The 25559-nt window shown below is 41.0% G+C and overlaps 1 protein-coding gene across 4 annotated transcripts in view; it reads left to right on the top strand.

Moving 5' to 3' along the window:
- AKAP13 (A-kinase anchoring protein 13) overlaps positions 1–25559 on the top strand; it is a 203070-nt gene that overhangs the window by 163569 nt on the left and 13942 nt on the right. For 2 of the 4 annotated variants that reach the window (XM_033516895.1, XM_015639126.3), the window contains 15 exons: positions 779–956; positions 1534–1642; positions 5751–5876; positions 9631–9673; positions 10845–10950; positions 15274–15445; positions 18685–18752; positions 19213–19279; positions 20434–20569; positions 21541–21653; positions 22222–22368; positions 22968–23218; positions 23842–23967; positions 24073–24190; positions 24689–24937. In XM_033516895.1, coding sequence (XP_033372786.1) covers positions 779–956; positions 1534–1642; positions 5751–5876; positions 9631–9673; positions 10845–10950; positions 15274–15445; positions 18685–18752; positions 19213–19279; positions 20434–20569; positions 21541–21653; positions 22222–22368; positions 22968–23218; positions 23842–23967; positions 24073–24190; positions 24689–24937 — 2009 coding nt within the window. The remainder of the gene's footprint in view (positions 1–778; positions 957–1533; positions 1643–5750; positions 5877–9630; positions 9674–10844; positions 10951–15273; positions 15446–18684; positions 18753–19212; positions 19280–20433; positions 20570–21540; positions 21654–22221; positions 22369–22967; positions 23219–23841; positions 23968–24072; positions 24191–24688; positions 24938–25559) is intronic. The other 2 variants (XM_015639124.3, XM_015639123.3) reach the window with 1 other exon arrangement.

Here is a 25559-nt window from a genome sequence, read left to right as displayed (position 1 = left end):
TCTTCTGTGGAGGTCACTTGTCTATCAGCACCTGTCTCTAGAGAGTTTGGCCAAATGTTTTATTTCTAACAGATCTGCAAGCAAAAGTTTAGTATTTTACTTAGCTCTGAGTTATTGTTCAGCTCTGCTGGGCAAGACCTAGCTCCCTCAGTAGATGATAAAATAAAATTGATTGGGTGATGGAGACAACATTTACTGAATTTAAAAACAAAACCACAACATGGGTAAAAAAGAAACCAGCTTTGGCAGAATAAATGACATTATCAGTGCCAAAACTGTGCAGTTTTAAAATAGATTCAGAGGATGTGGCTGCAGAGATGAGTGTTACAGCAGCAGATGTGGCTGCTGGGAGAGGTATTGGTCCAGGACAAGCAGCATCATGCTGTGCAAGGTAGTTTGATTTGGGTGGCTTTATTCCAAGGGAGAGCCTAATAAAAAGCTAGCAAAGAGAATACGTAGACATGCTAAAATCCTTAGAAGGGGTGTTTCTGGATTTTCATGTGCACCACTCAAGAAGAGTAAAAAAAAACATTAGGAAAGGCAATTGACCAGGAGTTTCAATGGTTGTTCAAGCAAGGAACAAACCTTTATGTCTCATTAGAAGCACAAAAATGTTGCTGTTTGCTCTGAAGAAAAAAGAACATGCTGAGGAGTAGCACCTGCTTTTATCTGCACACTTCAGTGCCTGCTGTGTGTTTGACGTTTGCAGGTGCTCTGTGCTGAAAGATCCTGGTCTCTAAGAGTTTGGCAGCATCTGACCTCTGTGCTTTCCCTTTAGTTACAGCCTAGAAGGCCTTGCTGGAGACTCTGGTGAAAACAAGAAGCCTTCTACAAACCTGGAGGCTTCTTCTCTGAGCTCCAAAGACCTCAGGAGGAGTCCACTTGCCAGCAATCAGTCCCTGGTCCTGCTCACTGAGGAGCTTGAGCAAGGAGAAATCAGAGACTACAACCACCAGGTAAAGCTGTCCAAGTACTAGTGGATGTCTGGGAAATGCTACATCAACATTCTGAAAGCCATTTTCCAAGTGACAGTCTGACAAAGGCTTCCACCTTATATGTACATATACATAGTATTAAAAATCTTCCATCTTTAACATGGAGGTATCTCCAACTGTTTTAAATTTTCTACTTTGTTTTTTGTAGCAACACAACTCTTGTGTCTTCTCTTGCTTAGAGGAATAGCAACTTTTGGGAACACACTGCTAAGCATTGGATTTTTTTTACCAAGTTGAACCACAGTCTAGTTCTGTTGAGGAGTTGGAATCACAACAGCAATTTCCATGGCAATCAGAGAGTTTTAACAATATCTGTTTCTTAATGTCTTGCAAGAAAATCAAGCACATATAGTCCCTCTGTCGCATAATTAGTTGTCTCACACTTAAAAGACAAAACAAAATGTTGCATTTCACCTGTGCACTGTTTCACTGTTTCAAAGTGAGAGCTGCAGTAAACATTAACACTGGACTGGGATCTGAAGCTGGGATGGTTCTGTCATTCTTGACATACTCAGTGTGGTTCTCTTCTGTTCTGCAGGTGCATCAAACATCACAGCCGCAAGGATTTAACTTCTGTTCTTCTGCTGTTTCATCTCCACTGACCAAATCCATGTCTCTAATGTCAATTAGCAAGCCAGTGCTCGACAGTGAGTAATCCAGTTTTACATTACCCACTCTGTATAATTGAGTATATCTTGCTACCTACCCAAGGCAAAATGTGCTACTGCCCGCTCATGCTTCCCTTATTACAGAATATGTAATATATATTTCACTGCTGCATGGAATTGTGGGTGGAAAGGCAGAAATAATTCAGTTTAGTTTTGTTCTTTGTAGTGTATCCCTCCTGTTTTCTTTCTGTTGGGTTTCCTTTGTGTGGGTTGCTTTTTTCTTTCTAAATTAGACTACTGATATGAAAACTATGATTTATTGAGTTTGTTAACTAAAAAAAAAAAAGGATCTGCTTTTGCATCCTTTCAGAGTTTTTTCCTTTGCTGTCAGGTAAATTCCACTTGAGATCTTACTTCCTTGAGTCTAGGTTTTTTTAAAGCTGATACGTGGAATCTTGAGAATCCATATCTTGATCTCCTTGGGGGAGTTTGTTGCTATTAATTTGGAGTTAAATATTTTGGAAAAGTTGGGTGTAATTTGTTGAATCTCATTCCTGAAGAAAATAATAAAAGATGATTCTATAAAATTTTCCAGTTTAGCTTAATTGAAGCGATAACAAGCACTTAATTTTGCAACTTGGCTGAATTGATTCTTTCAGCTGAAAAAGTCATTCAGAAGGCTGCAGCTGGATGTGCTTAGGATGTATTACACGTTTTCATTTTACTAATTGCCAGCCAGAAACCCTATTGACATTTTAGCTCTTGTCACTTGGTGATGGTGTCTGATCTTTCCTCTTTATTAATGTGATTCTCCCTTGCAAAGCACAACAAGGTGCTTTAAGGAAGGTGTTTCATTTATGGAGGAGGCTTGCTGGAGGATGGTCACAGGGATTGTGTTTTGTAGGAGATGGTTTTAAACTCTTCAATTCTTCACCATGATAATTCCATGACTGATAAGAACGAGGCCTAAGGGATGTGTCCCCCAGCAGCAGTAACCAGAATGGGGCAGCTCTGTCCTGTGAAGAGAGCAGAGCCTGCCCTGTGCAATGGCACTGCCTCTTCTCTCCTTGGGCTGAAGGTCTGCACTGATGTTTTTTGAAGCTACCAATTTCTTGGCATTGCACCCAGCCTCTGACCAAACACCAAAAAACTTGGCTGGCTCCCTAAAAATGAGCTATTGGTGGTTGAGGGGGCCTGGAAGGCCAATGCTGTTCAAAAGTCCTGTGGCCTGGCATTGAAAATACCATGGAGGCTTAATTATCCCATCTTCTTCTAGAGACAGCCTGGCCACCCTGGTCCCTGGAGAAAGAAGGAAAAGAGAAGATGTAGCCTCTAGAGAGGCTGTGGACAAAGTAGCAGGATTAGTTTTCTGCTTTGAGGCAGATGTCTGTGAATTTGGGACACTGAATGTAAATATTACTAACATTCCTCTGAGCTTTATTTTCTCAGTCATGAATTTGTGACATCTCAGAAGGGCCACATTTTTATAGGAAGGTTTTTGAAAATTAGAGGATCTGAAGGGTTAATATGAGCATCCAGAAGGAATAATCACTTGGAAAATTTAGCTCTTGGACTTTTTTTCCCAGTCCTGACACCTTCCTGACTACAAAAACTTCAGTAAATCACCCAGAAAAATTTGTGGCTGCTTCATCCCTGGAAGTGTTCAAGGCCAGGATGGATGAGGCTTGGGGTAACCTGCCCTAGTGTAAGGTGTCCCTGCCAGAGGGACTGGAACTGGATGAGTTTTAAGGTCCCTTCCAATCCAAACCATTCTGTTATTCTTGTCAATTCTTCCCCTTTGAAAGAGGAGCAATGCTGTTTGAATTGTGGCCACAGGACATGTGAAGCAGTTTAGTGCCTGTTGCAAGGAGGTCTTGGTGTATAAACTCCCTTGTGTCACCTAGGTTTGATGTTCATGTTTTTCCAGCAGGACATTTAGGACTTATGCAAGAATTACATGGAAGTGAATTCCAGGACAAATTATGTTCTTTATTCCATTTTCCTAACTTTGTGGTAGGTGTTGAAAAAAAAAAATGACCCTCTGATCCCTTCAAATGTGTTTGAATGGGAAGAAAGCAAGATGCTGTGCTCAAGAACTTTAAAAACGAAATCCAGATTAATAAACATATGGAGGAATTTCTTCTATTTTTACTGTTTATTGTCATGTGTGCTGAAGGAGGAGCAATTTCCAAGACCGAGTTCCTAGCCCACACTCCATCTGATGTGTCAGAAGTTCCAAGAGCTTCTGTGGCCATTCACAATGTTAATCCTTCAGCATTTTATAGAGGGAGGTCACAAGAGCTGTTGGCTGGAGTGCTTGGAAGAATGCTTTTAGCCTTGGAATAGCAAATTTCCAGTGTGGAGCACTGTTATAAAGCCAGGAATTGCTATAAATAAAACCACTGAAATGGAAGTTGAACTGTGTTGGCGAAGGTGGTTCAATTTACAGTAAAGTATTATTGTTCATCTTGACTTTTAGTCTAAATAGACAGTAGACTACAGAAGAAACAGTCGTGTTGCCTAATTGTATTCTTCAGGACTGGAACACTGGAACAACTCCTTTGAAAGGCAGTCTAAACAAAACTAATGCATGGGTCTTCCTAAGAATTCTTCAGTCTAAATGCTTTTCAGTGGGTCCCTTCTGGGTTGTTCTGCTTACTTGGAAAACTCTGCACATTTTACTCAAATTGCCTGTAGGCAATTGGCATTTGTGACTAATGGCTGGAGGAAATGTTCAGGGGAGTTTGTTTTGCATTGCTTTCGTAGCATTGGCTGTTCTTTGGACAGTGTTTTATATTCTGAATTCAGTTTTGATGTATGATACCAGCCATGAAAAAACCCTCATTGCATGTGGCTGAAAGGACATTCAAAGAGGGAAATAATTGCTTTGTCTTTCTCTTGGAAGTTTAATACTGATAAAGTCTTTATCCTGTTTCCCTGTTCTGCAAGTGAATTGATGTATCCATGGAATGACTTAAAAGTACCTGAATACCTGTGCTGAAGGATGAAGATGTTTAATGTAGGTGCTTAAGTAGGATCCTTAGGTCAGACCTGTTCCAGGGGCAGGGTTTCCTCAGCCCTGTCCCAGTCACCTTTCCTGAGGACACAGGGATGTACCATGTGAGCAGTGAGTGTCCAGCAATCAGCTCACAGCTCAGAGGTTTCCACCTGTGCTTGTAGGAAGAGAAGCTTTGGGAAGAGAAGGTTATGAAGAGATGGTTATGAAGAGAAGGTTTGGTTTAGGGCCTTTGGGAATCCAGTTTCAGTGAAGAATGGCTAGCTGGCTCCTAAATTCTCTTTTCAGAGACCATGTACTTACAACGAATTGTTGGGAAGCTGCTGCTGTGCAAGGGCTGCTCATAAAAATAAATGATGGGATATTTGATGCCATAGACTGATTGCTGAGTTTGGCACTGTGTTTGGCAGGCATCTTCCAGGCAAGGGCTGAAGAGGGTGTAGTGGAGCTCTTGTCATGTTTAGGCAGTTTCTTTAAAACAAGGACTCTTAAATTTTAGAACAAGGCAGAAGATATGCTTGTTTTTTTCTGTTTTATTTTGGAAGAAGAGAATGGAAGCTTAAGTATCTGCTTTTTAAATCTGGAAATTTTGAAGGGCATAGCATTATCAACACTGTTGATTTTTTTTTTAGACATAGAAGTAGCAAGAGCCCTCCCCAGGTAGATAAAGTCAACACTCAAGATAAATTGTCTTTGTTAATATTTGGTACCTTTGCTGTACCATTTAACTACAGAAAGCACCTTCAAACAGATATCTTGAGTTGTTCTAGTTTGAGTTCTTTCAGTGAAGCTAATGCCCTTTGTCCAGAGATCCATTTTGTTGTTGGTATTCTGTTTGGAAAGATAACTGCTATAGTTCTTCAGTAAGAGGTTCTATAAAAAAATTCAGCAAAAGTAGTGAAAGACTTGAACGTCGAGCTGTGCATGCAGCGAGGCCTAGGCCCTCTGAAACCTGCACCCTCTGGAATTTAAACATTCTCAGTTCGTTTTCTTGTGCCTTTCTGGAGCCAGCTGCTTTGCAGACATTTCCTTTGCTTTGCTTTTAGTTTGCTTTGGCTGCTTTCCTCTCCTTTTTATTATTAAATGCATTTTCAAGCATGCTCTAATGTCTGCTGTTAACCTACTTCTCAGCCCAGGGCCGGACTCGACCATCGAGACGAATCTCCTTCTCCTTCAGCATCTCTCCACTCATTCCTAAGTCTAAAACTCTCTTTTCTATTGGCTCTTCTTCCAGTGATGAGGAGGAGGAGTTGGATAGTAAGTAATAATTTTCTATGCATTGCAGCCATAATGAGTGGAAACACAGAGAAATCTGGTTTTCTGCTTCAGACACTGGAATTTCGCCTTGCAAACATTGAACTACCCTTTCCATTGCATGATGTCCAATAGCATTATCTTAGTCCTCTCTGAATACTAACTACCAGCAGAATTAAGAGGATTATTATCCAAAGAATCTTCTACATCAGCACCATCACATCTTATCTGGTCAGACAGATGATCAGATATCATCACCTGGCACTATGAGCAGCCAAATAGTCTTTACCTTTTTACTAAAACCAAAATACTTGCTTTGAGCTTGTTGCAGGGCATGGGGTTAGAAGAAGAGGTACTTCCTTGCCCTCCATAGGTGGCAGTGAGTGCATTGCTCAGTGGAAGAGAAGCCCTGATTATTAAATTCTGAAAATCTTCACAGCAACTTCACAGTTCCTCCACTAAGCAAAAAGCACAAATTCCAGTCAAAGACGTTAAATCCTCAAGGTGTTCATATCTAGGTCCTGATATTGTTATCAAAATAGTTCTGTGGGAAACAGGTGAGAGTTCTCTGGCAGCTCTTTTTTCCCCTGCAAACTCCATTGCTAAAAGAAGTCCAACCAAGGCAGAAGATTGAATTAATCTAGACTCCTCTTGTTTTTTTAAATAGGCTTACCAAAGATTATTCAAAATGCTTTCTATTTCTTAAGCATGTTTTATTAGACTGTTGAAATAAACCAGACACATTCCTTGTGTCATTACTGGGAAGGGGGAAACTGCTTTCCAGTCCAATAGATTTTGGTTGCTTCCTGAATTTAAAGCGATCTCTATACCATCCACATTGTACACATCTAAATTCTCCTTTCCATTCCTGCTCTTCACTGTGGGTTTGTCCCTTCCTTCAGGAAAGTTCTGTGCCCAGGTGTGATGTTATCCATCTCCATGTTTAAATTCCTTCCTCATTGCTCTGTCCTTTTCTTCTGCTTTTAACAAAACTGATGGTTCATGGTCCCCACGAAGTGAACTGCAAAGACACAGCTGTGCATTCATATGATGCCCCACAGTAAAAAATATCCTTAGGTAAACTTCTGGTAGAGTTTCTTTGTTTGTTTGTTGAGTTTTGTTCTTTTAAGCATTTGGGTTATTTTACTATTATTATTATTACTTATTTTTGTTTTTTTTTTTTAAGCATCCACACCTGATATTCATGTTAGGGTATGACAATTTTAGAGGATATTTATAGTAGCCAGTTCTTTCCCTCCACAGTGCTCCTGTTAACCATGATCATTTAAGATAATGTCAGATACTGTCTCAAGCAATGATATTGTTTTCTTTACATGTTTGAGGATACTGTGGTGACTGTATAAAGGTTGTTTTAGGCACAGCTCTTTCTGAGACTGCTTTGGCCATGGGCATTTTTCGTGGAGCAATCCCAGACCAGTTTGTTTATTATTATTATTATCTTTAGGGTTCATTTCTCATCTTGGATGGATGTGTGAACACTGAGATTGCACATGCATTTCAGTTGCCCTTCCTCAAACTCTCCATGCCTGCTTTTTTTTTTAGAAAATGGAGAATTAGTTGAAGTTTTTTTGGTGATATATTTAAGACATAGATTTCAGATGGCTGGAGAATTATTATGAATCCTTTGGATTTCTTGACCCACAGAAGTTTAATTACTGACATCATTAAGGCATTGCAGCTGGTTTCAACATCCTAGTCCAGTCACTGCTTTCTGCATAATGGATCTGGACTAATTATTTTAAGTCTAGCCACCATATGAATTAATTTTAGTGGCTGGTACTTAAAAGGTGTTCAGACAAATACAGCAAATTTTGGCTGCCAGCCCAGTTTCATTTGACACAGATATCAGTTCTGGCTTTTGGAACAAAAACTTGATTTTTTTCTGGGTTCTGAAGTCAGATTTCAGTTTTGTTCCTGGTCATGACAGGGAACAAAAAGGTTATGAAAATAAGCTTTCCTTCCCCTCTTCTACTTCATAAACAAATCAGAAGGTGAGAAGATGTGTCTTTTTCTGTGCTTGTGTTCCTGGGGTTTACAGCTTGCAGCAGTGTTGATAATGTGATGTTATATTATAATCTAAAATATGAAATCATAAACAGACTTTAATTCTTCACTGGATCCCTTTTGCCTGCCAGCACCAAGAATCCCCCATTTTTAAGGTGAAAAAATGATTGAAGTAAAAAATAAAGATACATAATTGTAGTTCTCATGCAGCGTATTTTCTCAAGGTAGTGAAAAACATTCATAAATTCTTGGTTCAGTGTTTGTTCACATTTCTCATGTTAACTGCAAAGAAAAAAAAAAGGTTTGTGAAATACTTAAATCCAGTCAAACTGATGAATCTTCTTTAAAAAAAAGGAGAGACAAAGGTGGTCTTACCCAAATTAAAAGAACTGAAATGGGAACCAGAGTTACTGGAGCTTTAACCAAGGATTTGGGAGTCTGTAAATTATTTGTGTGATCCTATTAGGCACTTAGGTAGTTTTATATTATAAAAATATAATATCAGTGTTGGAAATTGAATAGTAGACTTCATTTCATACATGTTACAGTATTACTAACTTTGGTGTATTTGGGATAAATCATTAATGAGGTGAAAGATTTTCCAAGGGAAATATTAACACAGCTCTCCAAGCAGGGTTTAGGTAACAGGGTAGGCCAGTATTTTAGTTTCTCAATATGAAGAAATGATATTTCTGTTTCAGACTCTGTTGGCACTTGAATCAGTGGTTAGAAAATCTGTATTTAAAGCCTAGTATTGTATGCACCGTTTTTCCTAATGCTCTTACTGCTTTTGGATAAAGGGCCATCTTTGCCTCTAATGGCAAGTTTTTGCATTCACCCTTAGCATTAGGAGAATTTGAGCCAAAATGCTGTTTTTCTTGCAGTACATATGCAGGAGCCTTGTAAGGTGACAGTTATGCTGCTTCTTGAACTTCAGATAGGGCTGCAAACAGCGCTTGTCTGAAGGTTTTTTTGGAGTCCTGGCAAGCCCAGTTACTTCAGAGAGAGCCCTCTGTCCTGGATCATTTCATCCTGATTTTTTAGCATTCTTTGATGGTTCTGGTAAATGGTGTCAGCTCCCAGATCTGCTCCAAATGCGTTGTGCAAGCAGGTTTCTTGTGTAAAGAGAGTTGGTGCCACTGGCAGGGCTTCAGCTTCGTGTTGAAATTCAGCCTTTCCTCAAGCAGCGTTTCATGACGAAGCCCCAGGCTGGTAACGTTTTGTGGAAAACAGAATAAGGCTTCCCTTGTTTCCCTTCCTTTTTATGAAGTGCCTCAGGATTTTGATGGGAAAATGAACTACAATTTTATCAAGGAGAAAAGTTTTATACATGAAACCCGGATGTGCTGTACAATAGATCCTTTCTAGTGGAGTATAAATTAAAGCATTGTGTCAGAATGATTCTCATTTAGACCTCTTGTCATTGAATTGACGGTTCTTATTCAGACACCCTGATTTTTCAGCAAGTTTAACAGTTGCATGGACTTCACGTAATAACTGAAGAGTGGTAAAAATACTAAACAGGCTTTCACCTCAGCATCTAATTTGAGAGCAGCTAAGGATATGGGGAACAGGCTTTTTCCTGAGCACATGAAATCTGTTCTAAACACCCACTTCTGGAAAACATTTCCCTTTCCTCTTGAGCCATCCCAACATGCAAACTGTTTGTTGAAATCAGTGGGCTAAGGCTGCAGTCTGACCTGTCACCCCCCACCCCTCCCATCTTTTGCAGGTTCGCAGTCGTTGGGCGGCTCCATGGGCTCCTCAGTGCAGAGGTACAGTATCCTGGGCACACCCTGTCTCTTCTGGGGGCACTCCTGCAGTGGGCTCTGCCTCGGACACCCAAAAGCCTTCCTGGCACCAGTGCACTTCTGCTGAAATCAGAAGTTGTGAAAATCAGTCCTGTATCTCTAAAGGCTGAATAATATTTTAGATCACAGAATATGAAAGTCCATTCGTCTCATCTCTTAACAAGGCTCTGTTTATTCATTGCTAATAACATCAGATTATGCATTATTGCAGGGTGTCAGTTTACCCTGAGCTATATTCTACACTAAAAGTACTGCTTTCTCCCTGTGGCTAATTATCTCTCTATAACAAAGGCCAAAACAATTGTGTTTTTGTGTGTTACTTTTCATCCTTGCAAGTTTCACAGAGGAGATAATCTTCCTGGTGGCTTTCAGAGTGCTTCTCTGGAGGAAGGATGTTTGTGGCATTGGGTGTCTGGTCTCTGTGCCACTGACAGCTTTGGCTTTATTTTGTGACTGGGGGGCTCTTCACCTTTGCTCACTGCTGTTTTCTCCTCCTTGGTTTAATTTGTATTTCTGTTCTGCTTTTGATTCATCTTGTATTTAATATTAACAGACTGTGTCCTTTAATGCAATACTGGTTTCCTTACTCTTTTACCATAGCTGAAGAAGTCATAAGTTTGTGCATGTAAAGACTGGCAAAAATTATCTGTGATCCTAAAAATTCCCTAATTAATACACATAAGCATTGTGGTTTATTACTTAATATTGGTATTCTCATTTCTCAGGGGAGGCTTTGCAGACAGTGTGGTTTCTGTTAAAGACATTGACTGTCTTTTCAGAGTTCATTAGATGCCTTTCTCTGGAAGGAAGGAAATGGTTCTTCACAGCAGTAATGGTTCCTGGTTATTTGACAAGGGGAGCAGCAGAGGGTGCTGTGGCATGGCCTGCTTCAAAACAGATATGAGGATTCCTTGAAATTTATCTCAAAATTAGTAGATTGGCATTGTCTTCACTTTTCCTTCTTTGTCTTCATTTTCCCTCTTTCTGCTTTATGGTGCAAACACCGTAAAGCACCTAGACTGTATTGGGTAATAAATGCATTTGCCCTTTAAAAAGAATCTATCCATTTAACAGTTGCTTTGGGAAGGAGAAAAAGAAAATAAAAGAAACTTTTATCTTCTTTTTTTTATTTTAGCATATCTGAAGAGAGCAGCAGTGTCCCTGCTGGTAAAGGTGTAACAAAAGTCAGCCGCACCTTCAGCTACCTCAGGAATAAAATGTCCAGCAGCAAGAAGAGCAAAGTAAGTGCTTCTTGTGATTTGTGGAATGCCCATAGGCAGCAGAGATGAGTTCTGTGTTTAAGTCTTTTTCTGACTTTCTTTACTTCTTTGTACTATCTTCCTTCCCTGTTCTGTTTTTTCAGTAAGGGCAGGAGTGTGTGTGGGGTGATAGGAACTGGCTACGTGGGAAATCTGAGCACCCCAAAACTGAGCCCAAGGACAACTGTAGGAGGCTCAGTAAGGCCAGGTGTTGGGTCCTAAATTTGGGTTACAGTGACAGTGCTGGGTGATCTTAAAGGTCTCTTCCATCCTTTATGATTCTGTGTTTCCACTCGTTTCCCCAGAGAGAATAAATTCTGCCCTGGCATGAGTTAGAGCTTTGTAGTGATTAATGAATCTTATTTTTACAGACCCTGAGAGGTGTTTAATAAAACAAGGACAGGATCCATAAGAAGGGACTGGCTGCCAAAGGCTGTATTGTCTTTTCATCATTTTTTTTATGGTTGCCACAAAGTTCCTGTGTGCTGCCGAAGTTGCTCAGACAGTGACTTTTAGTGCATAATTAGGCAAATATTTATATTTTTCCCTTTTCTCCCTCCTTGAAACCGTGGAATTTAATTTGCTGAAAGTTGAGCCTTGGTCAGCACAGCTGAATTTCCTGGGAACAGTATTGATTACAGAAATAATTACATTAATGCTAAATACTTCACACAAATGGGCTGTTGTTGCTCTAGATTGTCCCTTGAAGGTTAATATATGTTTGGGGATTTTCTTGGCTTGCTTGGATATTTTTGCTTGAATCTCACAATGATTCATATGTCTGACAGAAGCTCTAATTTCATGATTGTGTCTGAAAATGTTGATAAAGAGTTGCTCCAAAATCCCAACTATAAACAAGCATTACAAAAATCGCAGCTCATATCAACTCTCTTACTTTTACTAAAAAAAAGTCAAAATATCATTCAAATTACAATTTCTTGTCTGCTCATGGTGAAATGTTTGCATTACATACATTTTTAAAGCTCCACCAGTACATTTAAATAATTTGACCAAAAAATTCGTTGGAACACTGATTTCTTAGAAGCCTTATAGACAAGAAAAACCTGTAAGAGTTAAAAGCAAAACCAACAAAACAACAAACCTTGAATGAGGAAGTTTGACACAGGAAGTTGGTTTCTGGGCTGTCAGGAGGGTGGGAGGCTGCAGTGTCTTTCCAGCTTGGTTTTACTCATCTCCAGACCTTCAGAAATGCAGTTTTTTCAGATGAAATAAAGTAAAATAAAGCACATCTGAGCCTACTAACAGCAGCAGCTCTTTCAGAAAATGGGGAGAGTTAGGTAAAAAAACATTAAAAATAAAGGGATGTGTAAAGCATTAACTGGAGGGGATACTGTTGGTGTGAATTTACCCCTACCTGGCATGTACTTGGTGTTCTTTGGGATTATCAGTGAATCTCTTTGTGAGTTCAGGAAAAAAAAAAACTTTTTTTTTTTTTTTTTTCATTTTGGTTGAGAGTTTCTGAGAAATTACAAAAATTATCATGAGTAATTTCTCTTTTTCATTGCCTTGCACGGTAGTAAGGTAGTGATGTGCCAGCAGCAGCATTTCTGGATATATGGTAGGAGTTTCAAGTTGAAAGGATTAGGAGACAGGGGATATATGTGACCTGCAGAGCAGGAGGAGCTCAAACACACAAAACCTCTATGTCTGGGCAACTTCTGCAGCACTTTGTTTGGTGAAGTGCTGCATAGCAACACTGAGGTATGTTAAAATACACCTTTCTGCACCCCAAACATCACAGAGTGTTTTATTTACTCCCCTTTTTAAAATAGTAGTCTTATATTGACTTGTGACTTGCAGAATATTAATCACATCCTTTCTGCCTCTATGGGTTGGGTTTTTAGGTTTGATTTTTTATTTTTTTTTTTTAGCAGTGGAAGCTAAGGTAGGGCAAGATGAAAGCAATAGCAAAGTAGCTAAAATCATCTTTAAGGAAGTCAGAAATTGTCCTGCCCCTCCCCCTTTTGCTCAACTCCTCCGAGCTGTGCCTCCCCTCCCGGCCCCGCTGCAGCCTCAGCATCGCCATGGGCTAGTGGGGAGCAGCTCCTGGTGGCCAGCAGCTCTCCTGCCCCAGGGGAAGGATGTCGATAAAATGGAATAGATTCTCAGAAGTACCTCAGATAACAGTGAAGCTGGTGGGACTTAAGCACTGGGAGGTAAGAGCTGTGTGGTTCCTGGGGAGCGGGATCCGCTGCCGCGGCGTGCCTGCGGTGCCGCGGTACCTGTCGTGGTGTCTGCTCTGGCACATCAGTTCAGCCACGAAGCCTGGCTTCAAATCTCACTGGCAGCTCCAGCAAAACAGAAATAGTCTTGTTTCTACAGTCCTTCTTTAAATAAAGTTCCAGTAACTGCCACAGGAAAAAAGAAAAAACTGAAAAAAATCTCATTGTAAGACCTTGTCCTTCAGTGGAGTGGCTGGCAGCTCTTGTGTGGAGTTTGCAGTTTCCTCCTTAAAAGTGGTGCACTGATTTCCTGTTTTTCCTGAGGCCTTTCAGCTTTAATTGAAATTAAAATTAGATTTCAGAATTGCTGAGTTTTGCAGTGAACTTCAGGTAGATTTAAACTATAGGATGGGAAATTTCCTTTCAGCATGAGAGTCACAAGATTTGGCTTGAGCGTAGAGAGATCTTTTCTCCTGGATCTTCACAAGGCTTGGCAGTAGAGCAAAACTCCAGGCATCAACTTGGTACCATCAGCCCAGGCCTAAACTGCAGAGGTTTAGTTCCTGAATCCTGCCAGGCTGGATATGGTTAAAGATGGGGAGGTCAGCGGGTGGAAAATGGGGCTGTGGAGGTTTTTGTGGGGTGGTGTGAGCCGAGCTGATGGCTCAGAGGAGGCAGAGATGAGATGTGATGCAGACTCTTTCTGGCAGGTTTTCAGCTCCAGACAGGATTATTCCATATGGTAATACTCCTAGTTTTGCTTATTTGCAGAACAAAACAGCATTTGGGGCCAGTAAATAGACTTTCTGTTTATGACACTTTGCAGGGAGAGACTCCAGCTCTGGCATTTTGCCTGGGATGTGTTGGGAGAGGAGTCCTTAGGCTGAGTTACTCATTATGTGAGTGTCATCCAGGGCTCAGCAGTTTCCCTGCAGTGGCTGCAGAGCTCCATCCCTCTTTGAGCCACTTCATGGCAGTTACTCACATGGGCAGCTCTGCAGCTCCCTGATATTCTGGCTGGGACAGTATTAGGCAAAGGGCTCGTGGCATATAAATAACCAAAATGCAAAGATAAGCTGACAGAAGCCTTTACCAGTTTCTGGTTAAGCTTTTCTTTCAGATGCCAGGAAATCTGCAGCAACGGTTAAAAGCAGACAGTTAAGGAGTTAACAGTTAAAAGTACAGACCTGCAGCTGACTTGTATCATAAATGTTTTGTAGGTTGGTACAGGGAAGGACGAGGAGTTGTTGTTTTTCAGAGTTTTTCTGTGGAGTTTCCTTTAAAAATTGTTTGGAAGAATTCCAAATCCATGAAAGGCTGGAGGGAAAAATGTTTTAAATTTTTAGTATTTAGCATTTTCTGTCTAAGGTAGAGACAGAAAAGAAGCAAAATCTCTGCTAAAAGTTGGAGAAGCTGTCTGTGCATGTCATTGTTCCAAAGCTGAGTAGCCCAGACGTTGAGCTGTAGCTTGTGGAAGATGAGAGGGTCTTTATGGTGTTTGTTGCTGTTGTTCCCCAGCCTCTCTGTGGTGTAGGTCGAGAGTTTGTAAAAGATCCATTTTGCCAAAAAGCTTCACGTAGTTACTTGGGCTTGCATGTAACTGTTTAAAAAGTTGCTAGTTTGAAGGAAAACAGAGGTGGAAATATTTTGGCAGTAAGGCTGTAGAGGCATTTAGGAAGAGTTTGTATTCTCCATCAGAAATGCAGTTGCAAATCATGAGCCATATGGTTTTGCCTTAAAAATTAACTGTGTTGAAAGTCTGATACACACTGCATGTGGTATTTGTATTTAACACAAATTAAAGTGCTGAGGAGGCTGATGAGAGCCCAGGAAAAGAAAAGAGGTAAAGTCATTAAACCAAGCAAGTATAAAACAAAGGTAGAAGGAAATAGGTGCCTTCAGAAGAGACTTCTGCAGTGGTGAGACACCCATGTGAGTCAGTAGTATGTAAATGCACTTCCACAGGGGCTTTTTTAAGGGAGAGCTGTGCAGACACATGGCCATTGTTCAGGAGCACCTCGATCGATATCCTCACCGTGCCAAAGGCAAACACTGAGCAATCTGTAACTAGGGAAGAGACCTCTGCCAAGTGAACAGGCTTTTGGTCATTTTGTCTCGGCAGGAAAAAGAGAAAGATAAAGAGAAGACTAAAGAGAAGGACAAAGATTCCAAGGAGAAGGAAAAAGATAAGAAGCTGTTGAATGGACATCTCTTCACTGCAACCTCCGTTGTAGCCCAAGCAACCTGCTACCACTGTATGAAGCCTTTCAATAAGGATTCGTACTACTGTGCAAGTAAGTCAGGGGGTCCCCCCCTTCCTTTTATTTTACATTGAATCTGGCATGGAAAATGCAAGCCTTACACTTTATTTTCCTTTTGCTTGAGGATGTAAGGTGGGAGGGAGACTTAGGAGATAAGTGATTCATGGAGCAGTGTGTTGCCTGGTGGAAACCGGACTGAAATGAGTTGTGGCTGCATGGAGGTGTCCTGAAACCTCTTTCCTAAGCCTGAGCTCAGCTATCACAGCAGGCCATGGGGTTTTCTACCTCTTGTTGGGCTCTACCAGTTGGGAGAACTTTGGTTATTTCAGCTGCATGTAGTGGTTTGGAGCTGAGGTAGGATGGACAAAGGACAGGGACAGCTGGCTTGGATCATGGCTTCTGTTTCCAATGGGGGGAAAAAAAGCCCCACCTGTCTGTGGTGTATTGCTTTAATTCTCTGAAATACCTCTTTGGTGAACCCACAGTGGGAACCACATGGTACAAAAAGGAAATACTGACCCTCTGCTCCCTTTGTACAAGAAATTGCATCACAGGTCAAATGACAACTACCTGTGTGCATGTGAGGGACGTGCAGCACAGGACAGGCAGGACGGGAACCTCACTGAGGCTTTATGACAGATTGGGCATTTTGTTCTCATTTTTTATCTGAGAAATACTGAAAATACAGACAACTGTCTTAACTGAGACAGTTTCTCATGCCTGTAGCTCGATAAGGTCAGTGGTGTTTGTGTGGTTGAGACCAGAATGCTGCTTGGTTCATGCAGCAGCCCAAAGCTATAGAATATGCAGACAAAAAACATTTTTTCCCACTATAGCTCAGTGAAAAAAGGCTTTCCTCTCCTCACTATTAGTAATTTTTTACTCCACTAGCCTAGAAATGAGTCAAAGTGACTGCAGGAATTGTTCCAGGCTGGAGCCTTCCGTTGCTGCTGGTGGATGTGAGCTGGGGAGGGAGCAGCCAGCTCAACCCCAAATGGCACTTCTGAGTTTCCTGAAAGAGATTTTAGCAGAGTTGTTTGTCTGAGACATGCTCTGTGTCAGCCTGATGGGAAATGTAAAACATCAACAATTACAAACTCTCAAATTTATCCTCTCACTTTCCCCACTTGACTTTTTTAGCAGGTTCTGAAGCCATGTAGAAAATGAAATATATCCCAGTTTTATGCTCTGTAAACTCATTAAAGATAAGTTTAAATAATCTTGAATGAGGGAAAATAACCCAACAATGTCATATGTTTTAGCACAGATGCTCTTCCCTTGTTTTCAAGGTACAGTGGAAAATTGTTGCAAGTTTTCTGCATTGGCCAGAAAATGAATGTCATAAAAAAATGTTTGATGAAGGCCTAAGTTGAGAGCTCACATCAGCAAGTGTTTCTTTCTCCCATTGCATCTTAAAATCAACCTCAGCTGCTTTGGAAATGATGGATGGGGAGCAGCACAGGCTCTGATATTCCTGTGCTGTTCTAGGCTGCTGCTACCACTGCTGCTCTCTCACCTATGGGTGACTTTTAATGCCTTTTAAAGCACTAGTTATTTTAAATCAACATCTCAGCTTTTCAGTGATGCCCCCCAGCTTCCTGAAACATCTACTCAAAGCTAAAAGATTGAGCATGCTCTGAAATAAATGGGCAAGAAAAAAAAGCCTAATTTTTAGTAGCTTTCTGTCTTTCCTTTTTTTACTTTTTTAAAGATCATTGATGCAGAAAATAAGGTTTTGGGGGTTTTAGTTACTAATACTAGTGACACAGAGGAGTTAGAGCAGCTTCTTGCTTGCTGAAGAGTTGAATTGGAGGACAAAATTCTGTACAAAGAAATTTTTTAGCATAAAAAAATCCAAGTTTTTTGCCAAATGATACACACTAAAGAGCTGTTTTCAGGCTTTCAAGGCTTGAGTGTGAATTTCATTATTCTGAATTGTCTCATTGCCTCTGTTCACGCACCAGAGGAGCAGGTTCTGTTCCTCTTCCTTGTTTGGTCTGAAAACTTACAGTGCTTGTGGGTTTTTGCAAGAGTTTTCAGGTTGCTTTGTTCTGTCTTCTCTTGCACAGGAAATTGTGAGACATTGTCAGAAAAGCAGCACCCTATGGCCTTACCCTTATCTCTGTTAAAATATCAGAATTACTGGCTTTTACTGAGCTGTCCCAAATGTTAGAGATTCTAGAAAGCTAAGCATATTTTGTTATTCTGGACATAGAATTTTTTCCTTTCTTTTGCTTCAAGAAATAATTCAGAACTACAAACAGTGTAACATACATGTAAAATACAGTTCATTATCTGTGTTAGTGTTGTCATGAATGAGTGGAAATATTTTTCTCTAAGTTTCTAAAACTCATTTTGAGCTGTTATCTTTCATCTGCCAAAAGAGTTAAAGTCTGAAATCCAATTCTCAACAGTTATGAAAAAACCCCAAGAAAAAGATGCCAGCAGTTTTAAAAACCTTTGAAAACTTTGATTCCCAGAAATCTGCTGGCAGAGATCATGGACAGACTCTCAGGGTATTAAAAAAAAACCCAAAACCAAACCACCCAACTTTTGCTCTGGAATATATGCAGCAAGGGGTGGTGTCAAAGCATGATGGTTTTTGCCTTGGTGAATGTGGTGCTTTTGGACCAAAACTTGAGTCCACATTCCATCAGGAAGTCCCAAGCTCATGGGCATGGCCCCTGGCAGATGCTGCTCCTGCTGCCTTTTCTGGTAACCCTGCAGCACAGCAGCACTTGGGTCCTGTGCTGTAGATCTTATCCATGATGTCTGAGTTTGTGTAAAAGAATTTCCCCATCCCCTTCCTGTCTTTTAGATCTCATAGTCCTTGTCTTGATGAGAACAGTATCTGTCTTTTCAGAGAAATACTGGCCCTACAATTGGTTTCTATTTCTGTCTCCTGCTTCTGCTCTTCTGCTCTTCTGCTCTCCATCTTACTTGCAGAAGGATAATGCCATCAGGGTTTTTTTTTTTTCCTTTTTTCTTTAATCTAAGACTCCTGGCTACTCAACCTTACATTGAATTTTAAACAGAATTTCCTGTTAAGTTCTGTGAGGAAATCTTATTAACAAACAAAGGACTAATTATCCTGGAAAGCAGCCTCTCTCTCGGTATTTGTAGCTACATGTGTAAACCACAATGATGCCTTAAAAGTTAGAATTGAAGTCTCAGGTTAAGTTAACAGTTCAGAAGACAAACAGCAAAAACTGACCTGTTTTCTGTGGGGTTTTGTTAATTCATTGGTTTTTGGTTTGTTTTGTTTTTGACAGACTGTAATGCAATTGTTCACAAAGGCTGTAAGGAGAATTTTGCTTCTTGTGCAAAGGTCAAAATGAAGGTAAGAAATTTCATCTACTCTACTGAACACATATATATGTAACACACTTTCTAACACAAGTCACAAAGTGTCCAGTTTGTTGTAAAGAACTTCAGCCCCAGTGCTAAAGCTTTCACATAATGAAAACTGTTAAATATACTGTTTATATGAGCAACACACAGATTTTGTGCTTACCCCAAATGCAAGGAACCTGCTTCTAAAAGTTAAATAATGTTTGTGCAGTTATGATTTCAGTTCACTTCAGTATTGTCATCACTTCCACATTTTCTTATTTCCTGCACATTTCTCCATCTGTTATTTTGCCTATTTCATTCAGAGCAAATTAAAAATATATTTTAAAATACAGATACACTGAAAGGCTATAGGAAAAAAAAATAGCTTTTTTTTTGTTCTAGTTATATGGCACAACCTTCTGGGGGAAGGGAGGAAGAAAGTAAAATTAATTTCATTTTTCTTTCAGCCACAGAGAGGGATGCTGCAGGCACACGATACCTCCTCATTACCCACAGTAACCATGAGAAACAAAAGTAAGACAATTTCTTTCCCTCTGCTTTGGGAGTGGTCTGTTCTTAACTGTTCTGACAACTGATACTTGATATTATGAAAAATAAGCTTTAAACAAAGCAGGGATTAGAGCATCCTCTGTGCATGCTAAGCAATATTTGAAACTTCAGAAGTTGTACTGAAGTTGTACAGAGTTCACCCCCTTCTGCAGTGTCTGTGTAGCTTTAAGGAAATGTAAAATCATCTCAGATTTAGAAAAAGCACTTATCTGTTGTAGCTTGCTGAATGCCTACACCTGTTAAGGCCACAAAATGGGATATGAAGTCCATGGGTGTCTGACATGGGAAAGAATCCAACTATAAGTATTAAGTGGGGAGAATTCAAAACAGAATTATTTTTGTTTTAATTAGTCTTGGGCTTTGATGTAGGCAAAATAGAAAGTTTGAGTAGAAGGAATACTATTCCTGACTTCGCTGAGGTACACACTGAACTGCAGAGTGACCCAGTGTGACCAAGGATAAATAACAGGTGTGAAATAGCCCAGATTGGTTTTATAGGACCATGATTTGATACAATTAAGTGATAAGCTTTCATAAGATAAATGATAGCTTCTATGGAACCACACTATATAGTAGTTGTAATCACTGTGGTATTTATCATGGAGTTCAGAGGGGTTGCTCCAGAGAGCAGAAATGCATCTGAAGAAGAAAAAATCTGGAATTAATATGACCAGATTAGTTAAAGGTATGTGATGGTATAATGAAATCAGGATTATCATCTCTCTGTGGTGCATACTGATAAGAGAAACCTATCTCAAAAAGTTTGACCAGAAACAGCAAGATTTATGTGACTATGGGCCCAGGGAAATAAAAAGGCAACAGGGTGGATTGTGGCACGTGACTAATTATCAAAACAGTTAAATTCAGTTTCCCACATGTGTTTCTGGAGTTGCAGGGCCCACCTGGGTATTTCAAGCATAGCGCAGCGAGTTCTGCACAGGGGTCGATGGTCTTCCCTTCCTAAGGCTGTTCCTAACTCCTAACATCCCCTGGCGATGATTCTAGAAAGAAAAGGCAGTGAGTTTCAGGGTCTGGATCCTTTTAAGTCATCATCATGCCAGTTAGGAGTGGTTAAGGTGTTTGCATGGGCTGACTGTTCTCCCACCCTTCCCTTGCAGGCTCGCAGCCGAAGGAGCGCCCGCGCTCCGCCATCCTCGCTCCCGATGAGAGCACCGTCACCTCCACCTTCAACAACAGGAGATCACAGCAGCCCACTGCACTCTCCAAAAGTGTCTCCATACAGAACATTGCAGGGTAAGGTTCCTCCCTGCACACCTGGCTCTGTGTGTGTGCGTTACCTGACTCTGCTGATGTAAAGAAATCCAGATCTCACTAAAAATAAGCTCATGTGCGGTGACTTGCGTTAAAGGGACAAAAGGGATCACAAGCAGAGAGATAGCCATGTTCTGTATGATACCAGTGGTTGTCTTCTGCACAATCTGATTGTCTGAGCGAGTTTAGCCATGGCAGGAATTCAGAGGCTCAGCTGGGATGGCCTGGTAGATTCAAGGCCACTTCACAGGGATGCTCTGGGCTCCTAGGAAGAAATTCCCTTGCCTTGGGCCAGATACTTTGCAAGCACACATTTGCAGCTCAGGTATAGGATTTACTTTTGTGTCCATAACAAGAGGGTGAAGGCACAGAGCTGCAGTCTTCCTGTTTTTAGGCTGTATTATGCATAATTCATTACAAAAAAACACAGAAGAAAATTTACTTTATGTTTCCTACATAAAGTAGGAAACATAAAGTACCATACTTGCATATTGAGCAGTTTTACATGTGAGGCAGTCACAGGGACTGGCATATTCTGGGCAGTTTGGATGCCCTGGCTATTCATGGGGAATTTAATTTCAGTCCATTTTCTGATCTGTCTCAGAGCTAGTGATAAGGACTCTTGTATAGCCTTTGGTGTTGTATTTTTTCACACTGTTTGCTTCAAGGGCAGTGAGGATGGGACGTGACTGGAATGGAGTTATCCAAACTATAAAACCTCAGGAGTGGTTCTTTATGGAAAGCATCGTCACTCACAACTGTAGCACTTACAGCTTCTCAAGCTCCAGTGGGTAGTTAGTAAACAACTCATAAAAGCACATTTCTGTACGTAATTGTGCAGTGCTGGCTTTGTTTTTCAATTCATATTTAAAATGCATTTATTCTGCTTATCTGAAAGTACATTTGGCTGGGTTTTTGTCATAAACAATATTCTGTGTTCTGTTTTTCTGCAGAGTTGGGAACGATGACAACTTAATACACACTTGGAAATTCCTGTCACAGTCAACAGACTCCTTACATAAAATCAGCCGGGTTAATGAGTCCATGGAGTCACTGGTTGATGAAGGTAAGAGATCTCCATGGCATTTATAGGAGAAGGAAGGTCTCAGTGCTTCTTCCCAGAAATAAAAAAGTCCATTTTCAGCAATTGTCTTCTTTTATAATGGACAATTACAGTGCATTTATTTGAATCTCAGAATATTAGTATGATAAACTAAATCAAAGCCCCACATAGTAATTTCTTTAGCTCATTGAATTATGGAAAAACATTTAGAAGGTTTCAGTTGCAGTTGAGTTACTTGGAATTTAGCTCTGGGACAAATATTTCCTCTTCTGTTGTGGTTTTTTATTTAACTGCAATGTCGTTTCATGGCAGATTAAGAATACATTATCTGAGCTAGAATTTGGTCTCTGTGAAAATGATGAATGGGAAACTAGGAAATAACCTTTACAATTGTTTTTCATAACTAGTCTTTATGTGGTATGTGATTATTTGTGTCAGTAAAGGAGAATGTATGTGATGTCTGACAAAATGTATGGTGTGACTGACAAAACCTAAACCTAAATAATTAGACAGGAATCTCAAATGGAACAAGTTACCCACATCTTAATGGCACTTACATTGCTTCGTGAAGGTGCAGACATGAATGAAGGACAGCTCATGGGAGACCTGGAATTAGATTCCAAGCAGCTGGAGGCAGAGTCCTGGAGCCAAGTAGTGGACAGCAAGTTCCTGCAGCAGCAGTGCAAAGACGTTGTCAAACGGCAAGATGTGATTTACGGTGAGACATCTGCACCTTCACTTTTCACTCACTGTAAACAGCTCCTTGATCTACTCACATGCATGGGTTTGGGAAGCTTTAGCCTTGTGCATAGGAACATTGCTTTGGTTTCCTCAAAAGCCAGACTCTCATTCTTGAAGTTCCTAGAAATGTAATGTATTCTGTGAAAGCTGCCTTTCTGCATTTCACATATTCAGAAGCCATCAAAAAACCCCAGAAATTGCCTCTCCTTATTTGTCTGCTTATGACTTTGAAACTGGGTTCCAGCACAAGCAGCTAACTAGGAAGTCTCTTCCTGAGGGATTCAGGAGCCATCCTGTATGGCAGAAGGGAGGTTTGTAGAGGCTGGCAGTGAGGTGTTAGGAAGGAGAAGATACCAGGGCTGAAGGCAGAGACCCCAGCAGCAACATCCAAAGCTCTCTGTTGTGGGACGCCTCTTCCCCCCTGTTTCTCTCACACATGAAACTCCTGACTGATGTTACAGTTCCTGACGTGAAGTTTTCTGAAGCCACTTAGAGAAGGCCAGTTATGGAAAAGCTTTCTAATGGCAGCTTTTCCTTGTGCTGTAACCAATGAACTCTTGTCCTCATCCTATCCAGAGCTAATGCAGACGGAAATGCACCACGTCCGCACCCTGAAGATCATGAACGATGTGTACAGTGCAGCCATGTTAAAGGAACTGCAGTATGATCAGCAAGTTGTGGACAAGATCTTTCCCTGCCTGGAAAACTTGCTGCACATCCACAGTCAGTTTTTCCAGCGGATTCTGGAAAGGAAGAAGGAGTCACTGGCAGACAAAAGTGAAAAGAACTTTGTTATCAGGAGGATAGGTGACATCCTAGTGAATCAAGTAAGTGCTGGAAAATGTTTGCAGTTCTGAGAACGCAGCTGGAAGCCAGATGCTTTTCCTTCCCTCCTGTTTGTGCCTGTCAGATAAGCACAGCTGATGGCACCTTTAGTCTTCACACATAAATCTCTGCCTCTACTTTTTCAACCACTTCTTCTCTTTCAAAGGAAGGTCCACTGTTGAAAATTAATTTAGTTCATTATGTGGGAAAGAAAAGTGTTCACTGACAGGCACAAACCAGTTTGATCACAGACTGGAGTGTAGGCAGGAGTTCACAGCAAAATATGCCCAGTGCATTTATTGGCTGCATTACTGACCTGGTGTTTAACTCAGGGTGGGTCATTTTACTTTTCTTTGTCCACAGCTTCTGTCTTCTTTTTGCCTGTCTTGACTTTTTTGTGGTTGGCTTTTAAGCCTTGTGAGTGGAGTTGCAAATTTTGCTGTAGGTGTGAGCTCAGTGAAGCCCCCAGATCAGCTCTTTACTCTCTAGAGATCTGCTTGCATGGTCGAGCATGCTTTGGACTAATCTGATTTCATCAAGCTCTTCTGAGAGCCTGGCAGGCACTGCTGGGATGTCACCCCAGGAGTTCAGGGCAGGCTGGAGCTGTGTGTCCCATTCTTTGCAGTTCTCTGGGGAGAACGCTGAGCGAATGAAGAAAACATACGGCAAATTCTGCGGGCATCACAACGAGGCTGTCAATTACTTCAAAGACCTTTACTCGAAGGACAAGCGCTTTCAGGCATTTGTCAAGGTAGGACCTGGCAGGACTGATGTAGCTGATGGAAAAAATGTGTACTTTTTGCACTCTGGCAGAGTGTTTTGCTGCAGAACTGAACTTTTCATCTTTGTTTTTTAGAAGAAAATGAGCAGCTCCCTGGTGAGGCGTCTGGGGATTCCTGAATGTATCTTGTTGGTAACACAGAGAATCACAAAGTACCCAGTCCTTTTACAAAGGATACTGCAGTACACCAAAGGTAGGGACCAGTTCCTCTATTCTAAGCACGTATTTGTTCGTCCAGTGTGAAGTTTGGATCCTTTACAGATGAAGCAGATTTTCTTACCAGCTAATCCAGTCATTGTTGTCTCACATCACTGCAACAAGATAACTCAATTCCATACTTCCATTTAGGATTAGTTGTTCAGGGACCTTGATTTAGTTGCTAGAAGTCTAAATTAACTGTAGCTAATTATGGAGCAACATGCCTACACTCCAAAGTCTCCCAGCTTGCTTTTTTTGGTATTGGCTAAAATAAGTAGTTAATTTATTCATTTCATCTCTACTGTCCTATATGCAAAGTATTCTCCAGCCTCAACCATGTATATGGAAAAGGTTTTGTGAAACTCTCTTTAAGGGGGAAAAATATATAAGTATTAAAAAGCTATAATGTGGGAACTTGGGAGAAGAGGAAAGAAGGAAGTAAAATTGGGAAGTTAGACAGACAAAGTCAAATTGAGATGTTTCTTTTTTAAAGAAAATGAAGTGGAACATGAAGACTTGAGTCAGTCACTAAACCTTGTTAAAGACGTGATTGCTGCAGTCAATAGCAAAGTCAGCAATTATGAAAAGAAAATGCGTCTTGGGGATATTTACAACCGGACAGACAGCAAGTCCATCATGAGGATGAAGAGTGGACAGATGTTTGCAAGAGAGGACTTGAGGCATCGGAAACTCATCCGAGATGGGCCTGTTTCACTAAAAAACTCAGCTGGCCGGTTAAAAGGTAAGACTGTCCTGTCTTCTGCTGTGGAAGGATGCAGCTCATCTTCTCTGGGTGTAGGATTAGTCCTCAGATTGGTGTCTCCACCCTTGATTTATTCTTCTGCTTTGATAGATTGTACCCCCACTCCCCATTGTATTTCCAGTTTCTTGTGTGGGTTCTGGAGTGATAGAGAGCTGCTTTTCCTCCTGGTGACTGTGTGCCTGCTGAGGGCTGGGGTGGCAGTGACACCTCAGTGTGTCAGCCAAGGAGCAGAGTTGCTCTGGGATGCTCTGGACCAGGAGGACATGACTGGGGCTGCAGTTACCCAAAGCATGGAGTGAGTTCTCCGAGCCTGTGCCACAGTTCCAGGAGTTCTGCTGGCTAAATCTGGAGCCCAGCCTCAACTTTCCAGGCCTTTCCTTCCCTCTGAGGGCTGTGGCAGGTCTGCAGCAGTACCATCCCAGTTGCACTGGGATCCAGGGAGAAGTCCCAGGCATTTGTTGCTCTTGAACCTCTTGAGCTGTAGACACAAACTGTTCAGGAGAGACTCTGGTGTCCCTGCAGCTGCTTCCTGTTGGGTCAGTGTTTTCTTGAGTTGCTTTTTGTTTGTTATCAGGTGGAAGTAGTCTTTTTAAGGTGCTGT

This window comes from Parus major, chromosome 10 (assembly GCF_001522545.3).
Source record: "Parus major isolate Abel chromosome 10, Parus_major1.1, whole genome shotgun sequence".
In the NCBI taxonomy this organism is placed as follows: Eukaryota; Metazoa; Chordata; class Aves; order Passeriformes; family Paridae; genus Parus; species Parus major.
This window is presented reverse-complemented; position numbering and strand designations above follow the sequence as displayed.